This window comes from Aspergillus ruber (genome assembly GCF_000600275.1).
Source record: "Aspergillus ruber CBS 135680 unplaced genomic scaffold scaffold00004, whole genome shotgun sequence".
In the NCBI taxonomy this organism is placed as follows: Eukaryota; Fungi; Ascomycota; class Eurotiomycetes; order Eurotiales; family Aspergillaceae; genus Aspergillus; species Aspergillus ruber.
The window spans coordinates 197945-211864 of record NW_024467300.1 but is presented as its reverse complement, the minus strand read 5'-3'; the positions used below and the strand labels follow the sequence as shown (position 1 = coordinate 211864).

At 46.5% G+C, this 13920-nt stretch overlaps 4 protein-coding genes across 4 annotated transcripts; 2 read left to right on the top strand and 2 right to left on the bottom strand.

The window, feature by feature from the left end:
- Positions 1-5257: 5257 nt before the first annotated feature.
- EURHEDRAFT_409198 (uncharacterized protein) lies at positions 5258-6802 on the bottom strand. Its single transcript, XM_040781024.1, has 3 exons — positions 6113-6802; positions 5971-6059; positions 5258-5910 (listed from the first exon to the last, which is right to left on the bottom strand). The coding sequence occupies exons 1-3, from the start codon at positions 6332-6334 to the stop codon at positions 5442-5444; spliced, it is 780 nt and encodes a 259-aa protein (XP_040641595.1). The 5' UTR covers positions 6335-6802; the 3' UTR covers positions 5258-5441.
- Positions 6803-7477: 675 nt separating this feature from the next.
- On the bottom strand, positions 7478-9103 carry EURHEDRAFT_512993 (putative mitochondrial cytochrome b2; the record flags this gene model as incomplete). Its single annotated transcript, XM_040786115.1, has 4 exons — positions 7478-7644; positions 7694-8363; positions 8419-8924; positions 8974-9103. The coding sequence occupies 4 exons, from the start codon at positions 9101-9103 to the stop codon at positions 7478-7480; spliced, it is 1473 nt and encodes a 490-aa protein (XP_040641594.1).
- Positions 9104-11116: 2013 nt separating this feature from the next.
- EURHEDRAFT_449407 (3'-5'-exodeoxyribonuclease) lies at positions 11117-12291 on the top strand (the record flags this gene model as incomplete). Its single annotated transcript, XM_040783809.1, has 5 exons — positions 11117-11152; positions 11207-11384; positions 11440-11930; positions 11991-12181; positions 12240-12291. The coding sequence occupies 5 exons, from the start codon at positions 11117-11119 to the stop codon at positions 12289-12291; spliced, it is 948 nt and encodes a 315-aa protein (XP_040641593.1).
- A 639-nt stretch (positions 12292-12930) lies between these two features.
- yphA (tyrosine phosphatase family protein) lies at positions 12931-13817 on the top strand (the record flags this gene model as incomplete). Its single annotated transcript, XM_040779981.1, has 4 exons — positions 12931-12985; positions 13072-13219; positions 13283-13478; positions 13530-13817. 4 exons carry the CDS (start codon positions 12931-12933, stop codon positions 13815-13817), a joined length of 687 nt encoding a protein of 228 aa, XP_040641592.1.
- Between the last annotated feature and the right edge of the window lie 103 nt (positions 13818-13920).

The following is a 13920-nucleotide window of genomic DNA, read 5'->3' as shown; positions in this document are numbered from 1 at the left end:
GGGTATCATACCAATAGTCATAACCTGTACTACAGATTGGTCGGACTTGATCACCACCTGTTGCGAAGGAGCTTCTGGGCCATCTTCCGCGTATGAGTTGAAGGTTATAGGAGACGCAGAGATGGCGGTGGAGTCAGGTGTTCGCACGCGATCCATCACGAGAACCTTGACGAATTAAATCCCACTGTGCCTAGCACACCCACCTGCGTGGTGTCGCTTTGCCTGATAGGGAGTAAGTCTTTGCTTATTCTCTTCATTTTAGGGTTGCTGTGATAACATACCTCGATACGTAGACAATAGACATTTTCTAAACCAACTCATATCCGCGTAAGGACCCTGTAATTTCAAGGCAACTACCTATCGATAAGAGCTATCATGGTTATGCACCCATGGTAAATTGACAATTCAACGCGGGCACCGAATCATTTGCAATACGTTTACATGTCTTGTGAACCTGTTCGAGACCATCAATCTCTCTATCCGAAAAATGAAATTTCATCCTCGATCCATTGGATGCAGTAACGGTAACTCACATTGTTCTGATTTGTGTCGAAGTCATATTTGGGTGAAGGGCAGTGCTGAGCTGTTTTTTGCTTGGTAGTCTTTTTTCGCCTCATGGAATTATATTCAAACTGCTCCGACCATAGTTAGGGGTGGTGATATAAACGACGCCATGCGAATTACCTGATACCAAAATGGGCAACGAGAAGAAACGTAAGTAAGGCCCACAGACTTACAGACCTGACGCTTTTAAATCTCTTTTCAGAATCATCAGTACCCTATAGAGTTATGATGGCTTGAGCCGCCTGAAAGAGATATACAAAAGCTCCTGTACTTACTGGAGGAAAATCTGCCCTCAAAGCGTATCAAACCACGTTGACAGGTTTGGGCTGGTGCTACCTGTGTTTCTGGAATGCAGTAATATTGGTGCAGCCATCGATTGGCTAGTATATAATACCTTCATAATGACAAGACCACTTCTTGCCTTTGGTAGTATACCATGATAGTTTCACACAAGACTCATCCCTTGTAAAGAATGCGAGCTCTATCGTATGCGAAGAGAGGTAGTAAATATGCGGTTATCCCGCTAATATCTTCCAAGGATGAACTGGTTCGGTCGTTTTGCGCTGATTCCAAGTGTACCGTAAGTATCCTGAGTGTTAGTCTCAGCTAGGGAGGAGAATGTGACATAAACATCTTTAATCCTGACAACCGGTAAACACTGGGGTTTCCATTGTCCGCTGATTGGGTCCTGTCGGAAGAAAATGGGTTTGTTGTTAATCTCAGGTGCTATTGCGCTTAGGGCACGTTGCAGCATTTTCCACGGCTGCCAAAGTGGCAATTGGCGCAGAATCCGCGAAGCTATTTGAGGAGCAACAGTAAAACATGTAAAAGGATATGTCCTTCGTATTCTTCATAACGGTCGCGAATCTTCTTTCCCTGTGCCATGCTGATTCCCATGAAGCACCCCTCACAGTCTTTCTCCACCGAAACCCCAGGGACGTGGCTCAAGCCTTTCGAAGTAGTTTTGCACTCGTCCTTCGGTATTATGAAGCGAAATTTGATCCTTTTATAGGAGAAACAGTCTAGTTGAGGAATTGATCTGGGGGCATAGAAATGAGAAATTGCCATTATGCTCGGCTGGGTTTTGCTGCTCATTCTCGTCGATATCACGGCAGCATTCAGGAACGCATTGTGGCTTATGTTCTTGTATTCTAGTTCGACCTTGTCATCAAATAAGCAGATTGCATCTTTAAGACGCGTCCTGGACGAACCTGGACTAGACATCCGGCTCATTTGGCATACCATGATACTTTCGGTGAAGAATTTGGACACAGCGATTGGGTCGTTGGTAATACGGTTCTAGCACTTGTCGGACTTTATAAGGGGCGCCCTTCCAGTCCCCGGCATACTTCAAATCCATGGCGTTTGGGAATATAATCGAATAGGGACACCGTCCTGTTTGTCTAGTAGACCACATAGACGCCAGGTAACCGAAGGAATGTTTTGGTCATTTGCAACATCGCGCAAATGCCAATTCCAGAGGGACCAACGGAGCGTTAGTACTGGTCACGTCGGTTTCAAGAGGATGCTAGTCGATAATGTGAATTACCGTGACAACTTCGTAGGAAGATTCTAGAGTTTCACCGGGTGAGTAAGATAAATTTATCTCAAACTCTTCTACCCGTTGCCATCGAGGCCCACAAGGATGGGGCTTCGGGAACTGTATGGACTTTTAATGGCATGTTCTGATTCAAGATAAATCATCTCATCAGGAGGTGGACATATAGAACTAAGCGTTTGGGTGCCATGGGGGCTTACCACATTACTCGTCATCTGTAATGATGCATGGGCATACATTTACAGCCACCTGGCATTTATGCAGTGCATTCACGTCCCCATAGCCCTAAATTATTCAGTTCTGAACTCAAGGATCGTGTATCGGCTTCTAGTATTGATAGGATGCTCTTCGGTGCCAGTTTCACTCTGTCGCAGGATTCATAGGTGCCTGATGGTCGACTTTTGATACTCAGCCAAGTCGTTGGTGGCTTGCTGAAGCAGGTCGGCATCATCTAGAAAGGTGCTGGTCAGTACAATGTCTAACCTAAGTACGATATGATATATACTTACATCCCGCTGACCCATAAATATGACCAAGGAGCGCAGCAGCAGAACATGACTTCAGCCACAGCAAGGATATCCTTAAGACAATCTGCTTCGCATATGGAATGTAAATATCGGTTGTAGTGATAATATATCGTCAACTAAGACATTTTTGTGAACTGTATGGGCTTGTGATCTTTCAACTTCCTTTTCGTGAAGTGTCACGCAGTTTCGTCATGTACAAGTAATTTTTGACCATACCGAGAATACCTGTGAGCATAAGCTGCCATTTTCCCTCCCCCAGCTTTCTCTATGAAGTGAGCGGGCGCCATCTGACTTGGAAGCTGGAGAGTTAGACAAAAGAGGAACGATTGTACGTCGAGCTTTCTGTTTTCGGAATCAGAGTATGTGCAGTGGAGTTTCTATAAATGATAATTAGAGTTAGTCATCTTTGTCACTTGAATCGTTTTGAAACGGCCACTGATTCACCAAGAAGCTTCGAAGCCAGCCTAGGAGAATTTGAACAAGATAATCAACCGGTGTCTCGGACAAACGTTTCGGACTTGGGTCATAGTGAGCTACGACGCATAATTCCGTAGTCTGGTGATAACTAGCGAGCCCAGATAGATCTCATGCTTACCGATTATTATAATAGTCACAAGCTGACAGTGCATTAGTATCAAGAAATTACTCAACCATACCAGGGGAGTAGAATAACGACTTACACTAAACTGCCGTGAGATTTGTATATAGCGGTCATTTTAGCGCAAACAGCCCTGGCACAAAGACAAGCTGCAGGTCAAAATTCCGGGGCTAGTTGTCATAGCCTACGTTCAGCAACCCGACCTGAAGTGTACCGTTATGCTCTCAGGAGGAAGTTCCCGTTCCCCCTTGTTCAATTCCCGGATCATCCTGACTAGGAGTTTATAATTTGACAAGTTGTGAATCGAGGCACAGATAGGAACGAAAGACAGTGAAGCCCGCATGAGGAAGTGCCAAGTATGATGCCACAAGTATTCTTCGAGGATTAATACCGTCATTGCACGGAGACTGATGCTTCGCAGAGTGGTTCTGTCCCTGTGACACAGCGAAGCTGCATCGTAAGGGGAAAAACTAGTACTTATTCTTTGCGCGCTATATTAGACATCATTGAAAACGTCAGCATTCCAGTCCTCCAATAGCTACCAACGAATCGAGAAATCTATCAGATCCTTTGGTTGCTGAAGATTATGATTTCGAGTGTACCAATAGCCCATCCAGTTGATACAGCATGAAAATACCGCATCGTATATATAGCAAATAGGGATCATAAAGCATGAGAAAGCTGCTACTATAAAGTCAACAGTAAGTAATAGATCTGCTGGCGGTATTTTATATCACGAAAGCACTAATACCAGCAGAAAAGAGTTAGCGGAAACGCGAGCTTTTAGTTGACACAGGTGTGTCCGAAAAACTTGCGATGTAGTCTAGACTTGTACATATAACGACCAGTCCAGGATGGATATCAACACTTATTGCTGTTCAATCAACACTTAGCAAAGCAGTTGATGCTCACTCACACGCCAGAACTTCTCACTCTAAACGAAAAGAGCGACCCATGTTGGAGGGGTTTGGACCGTACAACATATCCATAGGTCAACGCAAATTGCCGTCAGGTACGTGTATTCCACATACTGCCACAATAGAAAAGAATCTCACCTGAAAGGCAAACACAAGCAGTGGGTTGAACGTGCTGCTCATCTTCAGTGAGACTTTGTTCTCTCGGATACTTGCCATAATCAATTCCCCACTTTGTAAACTGGACGTAGACCTCGTCGCGGTCTCCTGCTAACGAGTCGGATGGTATAACTAGTAGCTCTGGGAAGACTATCAGAGGTATAAGACCCTGAAAACACTTGGTGTCTTGCGAGGTAAAATAGAAGTATGAATCCAGTTCATTTTGGTCTGTATATAGAATAAGGAGTATATAGATCGTAGATGAAGTTGAAGTTCTGGAGGGGAGAACGACATGGACAGAGTATCCTACTAAGATTGTAGAGAACGCGAGGGGTGATACAAATACCCCATACAACTGCAGCCAGACAGTACAAAGCGGTAGCCCTAGCCACAATGCAGGAAACCGAGATTCATTCACTAATTCTAGAGAACGCCGCTTGAGCTAATCCAACAATGGCTGTTTGCATATGCAATTCCCTATCCATCATCTATCAACCAACACTTCATCATCATATGCAACAAACAAAACAGTCCTTGTACACCTTCAGCTGATTCACATGTCATTATACTCAGATCGGAGAAGATCGGGACGTCGGAGTAGTTCTTTGCACTGCAGACACAGCTTAGCCTTAATACTTTACTCCCTTCTAACAGGGGTACGTCGTACGGAGCACTCTACTCCTCACAATCCATCCCGTGATTATCATCCGCGGAAGATTATTATCTGATCTTGTTCCGCGGTCCGAATTATCTCCAGACAACGGGCGGCACCGATCAATCCGCGGCTACCTCCCCCCAATGTACCTGTGCCTATCGGGCAAACGGAGTCGAACTCTGTCCGTCATTCTGGGCCGATAATCTCGGATGTTTACTGATCTACGTCAGACCAACGTCCAACCAACGTTGGTCGGTGGTCTGATCGTTTTCCGGAATATGTAGCGTACTCCGAGGTTTATGTACTTACATATTGGAAACGGTAGTATAGTCCATCAATCGACAGTAATTGGTATTATTGAGTCCTTATCATAACAACACAAGAAAAGAAAAGCGGCCAAGGCTATTAAATCATAACGCTAATGACAAACGAGAAAGCAACAAAAGAATGTCATCCTGGGTATCCGTTACTTCCGCAGCTGCTTAGGGAAAATATCCTCCACCATGGAACTCATTAATTCTCCAATCACCCCTTTTTCTCCAGGTTGGCGAGAGCTCCTTAAAGAAAACCCGCCTTGCCGCTGCAGCATCTCGCCCAGACGCGATCGCCCGACCGTCTCAGTTAGCGAGAACGGGTCGATGTCCACGGCGTGATTGTCCACAACTTCCGACAGGGGACTGGCAGCCACGTCGGAGGTGGAACCAGCCACGGTGTAAACCTGGGGCTTCATGGGCGGGTAGTTGCCGGTGGCCGCAGTAGGAGTGGTCAGGGTGGGTTCGGCAGATTTGTAGAGGTCGGGGAGGATCGGGATGCGGGGACCGGGGCTAGGAGCCGACGAATGGAGCTCTTCCATGGAGGGCATGTAGGCAAAGTCGACGGTAGATGAGTCATTGACAGCTTTCTGGGAGCGGGAGGTGTTGAATTCACGACTGGCGCTGTTAATCACGGGTGTGTTAGTTGAGCTTGTGATTGAACATGAACCGAGGAATACATACTCTGCGAAGGCATTGCCGTTGATTCTCCTCATGGCGATGCTGAAAGCACGGGATTGGAGGAAGTCATGGTTGGCAAGACGTTCAACGAGCTGTAGTCACATTAGCCTAACGCTCAGTGACCGAATAGTAGACACCGTCTTACCTCATTCTTGCTACCACCAGCAGTAAGAGACCGTTTCTTGCATTCCGACTTGAGATCGGGAAGAGTCTGAGCAGAGTATAGAGAGGTTCTGTCTGCAACGTTGGCAGGCTGGGCAGACTGAGCGCCAGTGATGTGGAGGTTCCGGCGAAGACAGGGAGTAGCCGGGTTCTGCTGAGAGAGAATGCGCAAGGCACGCAACGAATAGGAACGGGGAGCAGCCATTGTGGTATATAGAGTTGGAGAGATGATTGGGAATGAAAATGTGAATGCGAAGAAGATGAAAAGATGAAAAGATGAGAATGCAGAAGCGAGAGGGTGAGAGGGATGGCTATTTATGAGATGACGAAAAGGAGATGAAAACAGCAATGAATGCCAATGCTTGTTGTTGGGAAGATCGGTGGGGAGATCTGGCCCGGTCGATGCTGGAGTGATGCGATGTACTGAGTAGAGCTCAGTATAGTAGGAGAGGACAGATTGATACGTGAGAAGAGAAGAAGGAAACAACGGAAGGGAGACAACGAGGGTATTTATGTCTTCCAGAATAGCAGCAAAAGTAATTCTTCTGGTAATCCTATGACTACACTGTTGACTTTTCTACAGGGCGATCCTCCGCAGTCGACTGGTTCTCGGTTATGCTTCCCCACGTATTGTTCGGAAAGCACTTGCGGAAAGACTTCCTTTAGACCTCGGAATTTTGAGTATGACTGTTGGCATTAGCATTCAATTATTAGAGTTATTTAGTCTATTCTATTTCTTATTAGATATCTTATTAGCATTTAGATTTGTCCTTACTCCGTACTCTGTCAGACCGTACTACAATCTCCGGGTTTCGACCTACTCTACTCCGTTCTCCGTACGGACCCCGTCCTCGACCCAACCCATTATTTCCCCTCATCCTACATTGCATAATAATACATGGCATAATAATACATGGCACTACTCCGTACAACACTAGCCAATGGCCAATAGCTGCCTCAGGATGACACATCTCAACGTTGAGAGCGGTGAAGACACGTGAGAAGATCATCCCATCCTGTATCCAATTCTACAGCGTACAGCCAGGAACATAACATAATTCGTCTGACGTGGTCTCAGCTAATGTCACCGTAACTTTCCGTTTTGAGATCTCGGAGAGTTCCAACTCTCAACAGAAGAATGTTCCCGTGATAGTTTATTCAATGTAGATAGGGGTTCATTCAGGCCCGCCCCGGGAATGCGATGATGTGGACTGGCTGCATTGAGCAAGCATGACTGAGGCGGCCGCATTTTACTTACTACATACTGCTACTGCTATTACTCTGTATGTATTTCCAAACAACAGGCGGTTAACACGTGTTGATTCTATCTGTAATCTGCGCTGGTATTTCACAGCTTCACTGCACGCCTTCGAATCACCGCCCGAGCGTACGGATGTTTGGCCGAATCAGGGACCAAATGGTCGACATCGCCCGTATGCACCAAATCTGGACTAGCCTCATCCAACCGCGTGATTCCTGTATTGCGCATCGCTGTTTCCAATTCATCGCGCATGACTTGACTGGTCAGTACTATCGACTTGGAACCAAAGGGCCAACGACTTACTATCGATTAAATGCCCCACCCCCTCCTGTCCATAGTTCGTCGCAAAGAGCATGCTCCGACCCATTCCCACGGCTGTCGCACCTAAACACACGGCCTTGAGGATATCAGTACCTCGGCGAATCCCGCTATCTACGTAGATCTCCATCCTATCGAAAATCTCCGGGCATCGTTTGTGCAGTTCTAAAAGCGTGATGATGGATGGTGGGCTGGTGTCTAGATTCCGTCCGCCGTGATTGCTCAGTAGAATCCCGTCTAACCCCGCTTTCATGGCTAGTACAGCGTCGTCCGCTGACATCACACCCTTTAGACACACAGGGAGATGTGTATGTTGTCGCACCCATTTCAGATCTTCCCAGGTGAGGCCAGGGTCGATAAACCCCGCCATTACACGGCCTAGACCACCGCCTTTTTTGTCATTTTTTGCTTGGGATGGTGCCATTGGCACTGATAAGCTCTCATCTGCGCGGACGCGCTCGTCCGCTTCTCGTTTGCCGGGCCAGGATGCGTCGACTGTCACGAAAATGGCTTTGACGTTTGGATTGGCGGAGCATTGTCGCAGGAGTGCTGCAGATTTCGCACGGTCCCGGTTGACATACAGCTGGAAGAAGAAGTTGCCCGATGGTGCAGCGGCCCGAAGTTCATCCATCGTGTAGGACGAATTGTTCGATATCTGCAATCAGTTAATCAGCGCACACAAGCCAACGCAAAGATAAAGAGGTGCGTACACCTTGCATAATTCCCCTACTCTCACAAGCCCGCGCGATCGCACACTCTCCATCCGGGTGAATCAACTTCGCCATAGCTGCGGGACTCGCAAACAACGGCAACCTACCATCAACACCCAGAATCGTCGACCTTGTATCGACTTCCCGCACATTCCTCAGTACCCGCGGTCGGAACCAAATCCTATCAAAGTATGACTTATTTGCATCGCGTGTAAACAGATCGGTAGCTGCGCTGGAGTAAAACGCCCACGTCTTGGGACTAGCAGTCTTGGACGCGACAACTTGGAAATCGTGTGAGTTGATCAAGGTGTGGAGAGGCGGTTTTTCGTGCTCAAGGAGTAATTGTGGATTTGCACTCGGGGGCTCTTTGAGCCAGTCGTCGGTGATGGACGATTCGTCGAGAAGGCCGATGTATTTATCTGGTGGGAGGTTCGATTTCAGGACGCTTGGGGCGTGGACTTCGGAGTAGGCTTTTGTCGCGTCGCGGCCGGCGTACTTCAGGATAACTAGACTGTTTATTAGCATATCACCTGGATCTAGGAAGTGAACATGTACTTGTAGATCCCCCAGGATGTTCCTTCAGAAAGTCTGTCGCGTCCCATACTTGTTTATCAACCACAATCCAGCAATCTTCGGGCGTGTTGTGACCTGCGATTTGCTCAACAGAGAGCAGTTTCTCTGACATTGTGCTGCCTCAATAGAAATTAGTAGTCACTCAAAAAAAAAAAAAAAGAACGTAGAAAGAAACCTAAGACCAAGAAATCGCATGCATTAATAACACTCGCTCTCTGTCCGTTCCCCGCGAATTAAGAATGCGGAGAAGATCGGGTCCACTTATGTCGGTCTTTTCCCCGGTTCGATCATTGTTTATCCTTCTTCTAGATAATATACGTTGCTCTATTAAAATCCAGGTCACATATCGGCTTTCAATTTGCTTACTAGTCAGTATCATTCTAGTTAATTATCTGCGAAAAAAAAATATCAATTATGTCTCGGTGTTGATACCCCGAACGGTAACTGGTTTTCAGGATGGACTCGGTGGATTGCCGAGCATGTCGGGATTCTCACCGGTCGTTTTCTTGCAGAACGAAAATGAGGGTATCTGTAACAGTCCTACGGACAATAAAATCTATAAATAATGTCAGCGCAAGCAATCTTATTCCATGGACTAGGACGAAGCCAAAAGACCATGTTTCACCAAGCAGAAACCATTTTACACGAGTCCTTATGCCGTATCCACAATCCCAAAGTTGCTACTGTTAAGACTAAAAAGGCACCAATAACATCTCCTTCACGTTCCACAATGGCTCGCCCTGATATCGTTCAACGACAATGGCTTCTTAACTAAACCAGCACCAAAGCTGCTCGACCCATTGGTATTCTGTAAGACCTTCGGGTGGTACGCGTTGCTTGGCTATGGCCAAAAACTGGCATTCGAGCTGTCCTGTAGATGGAGCTCCTATCGCGACACGATCGAAAAGGCGTAATCGGGTTATGTTTCTGACTCTCTTGATACCCTCGCACGTCTTTGTGTTGAGCAATGTGCTCCTCGACCGAGGTTTTGTCCGTGTGATAAAATGCTACTGTTTTCCGTATATATCCCGGTAGTGATGTACGATCTATGTCTCCAGCTACTATAACTTGCCAGCAGCCACAGAATCAAGCGAGTTCCACGATTTCAACCTCTTGTCGTTCAAACAATGAGAGTGCTTCCTGATATGAATCCTCGGTACACCTATCGTGACCACCTATCTCTTGGGAACCGCAATATCTCAAATTCTCCATATCTTCGATATCCCATGGGATGGTTGCGTTCTCAGTCGTGAGGTATAGTGGCAGGCCTGCTACTGTCAGCGACCATGGTTGCGGGGCAGGTCTTTCACACGAATGACTAGAAATGGACTGATAACTGCTGTGCCAAAGTGGGCTGGGAATGGGCAGTCAAGAATGTCAAACTCTTCGTAAGTAGGGTTGCGTAGCATCTCATTCCTGGTGAGAGTAAATGGGAGGACTACATGACGCGCAAAGTAACGATCAGGTGAGTTTGTTTCTTGAAATTTGTCACTGTAATGCTCTGGACTTGAATGTAGCTATCAAATTGAAGTCTTAAGCGAAGTGTTCTGATACGGGTGCTTCAATTCGGATTCTCTGGTTTGAGTCATAAATCTAGGCAGGTCATCAAGAACATAGAATACATGATCTACGTAGGGCACTAAGGTCGGGACGGGCGCTAGTCCCAATTAAGCTCTAGTTCCTAACCAAATAAAGTCATGTGTCTGATGACTCATCCCTGAATAATTCACCGAGCAGACATCACCGATTTCGACGCATCATCCGTCTGTACAGATATCAAAATACTGGGTAAAGGTGTACTAGGACCACGGCTTAGGGTTGCTTCTTTCTATGCGTCTAGCATTGGCTGTAGGTAATAACATCTCAAGAAGCATTGGCTTGACCCGTGTCGGAGCTAGAGAGGGGAAGAATTCGTTTCTTCCACGGTTGTCTTTGTATAGTTCAGGTATGTTCGAGTTGACTCATATCCGGTCTGGTGTATAATACGGAGGCTTCTTAAGTGGAAGCTGTAGTGTTCATATTACCTTTACTCACCGCTGTCGCAGCTTTCACTAGTAGACCTTTCTTCCCTCTTTTGATCAATCAAAAATCTTTCTCTACTTCTCGTGCTTTCTCCACCGCCAAAATGAGTCACTCCAGTAAGCTTTTAAGATATGTGGATGTGAGTATACTCTAGAAGGTTGTGATGGGGGTGCCGCAACTAATTTTTGACCAGATTGGAATCAACCTCAGTGACCCCGTTTTCCGGGGAGAATATCATGGGAGACAAGTTCACGATAGTGATATGGATGACATTATCCAGCGTGCGCGCGATGTAGGATGCGAGAAATTTATGGTCACCGGCTCTGATCTGGAAGAGTCTCGTCGTGTCATGGAATTATCTCGCAACTATTGTGAGTCCAGTCGCTCTCCCTCCTGTTTAGCTCTTCTAACAATCCCATTTTATAGCTGGCTTCTGCTATGGAACTGTCGGTGTGCATCCTTGCCAGGCAAAGGCCTTTGATGAATACCCCGGTGGCCCTTCGAGGATGCTTGAGGAGCTCAAGGCCCTGGCTCTGGAGTCGAAGCAATGCGGACACGCTGTAGCCTTTGGCGAGATTGGCTTGGACTACGATCGACTATTCCTTAGTGCCAAAGAACCACAGCTCAAGTATTTTGAAGCTCAACTAGACCTTGCAGTCGACATTCAGCTTCCGCTTTTCCTGCACTCCCGTGCTGCCAGTGAAGACTTTGAGCAGCTGATCGCTCCAAGGTTGGCGAAGCTCCCGAAAAGAGGATTGGTACACAGCTTCACCGGAACCTTGGAAGAAATGCAACGAATGGTGGACTTGGGTCTCGATATTGGTGTCAACGGCTGTAGTCTGAAGACGGAGGAGAACCTTGAAGTGGCGAAGGCCATTCCTTTGGATAGAATTCAGATCGAAACGGATGGTCCCTGGGTAAGCGATATCTTACATTCCACCCTCAATTCATTTAATATCCTTGCTAACAATATGCAGTGCGAAATCCGTCCGTCCCATGCGTCATCCAAGCACTTGGCGGGTGCACCACCGTTGCCCAAGGCGGTTAAGAAGGAGAAATGGCAAAAGGGATTGATGGTCAAAGGCCGAAACGAACCAGTCTCTATCGTTCAAGTCGCACATGTCATCGCTAGTGTCAAGGAGATATCTGTGGAGGAAGTTTGTGAAGCGTACGTATACGGAGCTTGTTCAGTCGTCTTCATTTCTTTTGCTGACTTCATTTCACAGCGCTTGGAGGAACTCGATAAAGATGTTTGGGCTTGGAGAAGAAGCTTCATAACTGATATATTTCTCGCTAATGGGGGTTTGATAGAATCATAAAAAAGAAGAAAGAAAGAAAGAAAGAAAGAAAAGTAAAGGTTCTCAACATATACAAGCCATCTGTTCGATAGATGTAGCGATAAACTTCTTGTTTAAATCCTTCACTGGAAGGCAGCCAGAAGTCACGTTATTGCCTAAACAGGCTTGGTTGTAGTATATATTACTATTTCTATAGCCTCACCGCCCTGTGCCCTGTTTCTTTCCTTCTTTCTTTCTTCTCTTTCAAACAAAGCTCTTGTTACTCTCTCTTTCTTTCTCTTTGTCTTGATTTATTCAAGACAAGCTTTTCTTTCAACTTCTTGTGGTCTTTGAGCATCCACTTCGCTGTCTTCGAAGACTTCGTCAAAATGGCTACTACTTAGCACCCCGTTCATTCTCCCAATCCAGACCTGTTTATCCAGGCTTGTCTAGATCCTTGGTCTTTTGTCACTTGAGGCTCCCGTGGGTTGGTCGAAATTGCAGCTTTTCACGCGAGTCGCGCTTCTTCTAGTGTTCACCATTTCGTCTCTCGTTTTTAACCAATCTTTCACACTTTGGTCATCTTGCATTGCGCATCGACACATTCAAAATTGCTACATTTCCTGCATTCGGTTGAACCATGGCTTCACATCGGTTGGATAACCAGTCGCACGTCTTTCCCAATGGCCAAGTCGGTGAGTGCAATCGTGCAGTCCTTTTGTTACCGACTTTCTTCTCCTTCTCCCTAATTTGGCCTGACTAACCCAACTTGATCTGCCAGAGAGGACCCATGGTCGAGGCTCATCCTCTGAAAATGAATCAGATTTGCCGGACAAATTTGCTGAAGTGATGAGTGGCATATATCGCAGTTCCTTCCCGCAAGCGCATCATCTTCCGATCATGAAGAAGTTTGGGCTGAAAACTATTGTGTACGTTGGTCCCATATTCACATTTTTTGTCTTTTATGGCAAGCTATGCTAACAATATGACAGGACACTCGTTGATGAGCCCTACTCCCCTGCTCACGAAGCATTTCTCAGGGAAGGGAACATCACCCACCATCGAATCCTAGTACAGCCAAACAAAGAGTTGACTCTGAAGTCTCCCGACGCTGTCATCGCGAAGGTTGTGGAAATATTGGTCAATAGAAATAACCAGCCCGTCTTGGTGCATTGCAATAAAGGCAAGGTGAGCTACAGACCCCTGCGCTATTGATGGCAAAGTTAACATTGTCGGAAGCATCGTACCGGTTGCGTTATTGCCTGTTTGCGAAAGCTTCAAGGTTGGAGTCGTGACATGATCATTCCCGAATATCTGAGTTTTTCGCATCCCAAATCTCGTCTTCTTGATGAGAAATTCATTGAAGAATTTGATGTCTCTAAATTCACGCATTTGAGTCACAACCTGAGAGCACCTCTCTGGCCTCTTCCCGCCAGCCCAAAGCTCTGTCTCGATAATGACGAAGATTGTCCTTCACCTACCAAGTGGTATCTGCAACCGTCCGTGAGCAGGGTGAATGCTTTCTAAGCGCACTTACTTTTCATGCAATTAGGTGATGCTACGCGTTCAAGATTGTATAGGCGTATTCTTCTTAGGAGTCACATGCGCTGTGGTCGGACTTTCTTTTATA

What these genes read in the sequence shown, in the direction of transcription:
- EURHEDRAFT_409198 (XM_040781024.1), bottom strand. Translation starts at nt 6,334, where the DNA reads ATGGCTGCTCCCCGTTCCTATTCGTTGCGTGCCTTGCGCATTCTCTCT. An exon ending in CTGGTGGTAGCAAGAATGAG is followed by an intron (nt 6,060 to 6,112) that starts GTAAGACGGTGT and finishes ATGTGACTACAG; the next exon opens with CTCGTTGAACGTCTTGCCAA. An exon ending in AACGGCAATGCCTTCGCAGA is followed by an intron (nt 5,911 to 5,970) that starts GTATGTATTCCT and finishes CGTGATTAACAG; the next exon opens with CGCCAGTCGTGAATTCAACA.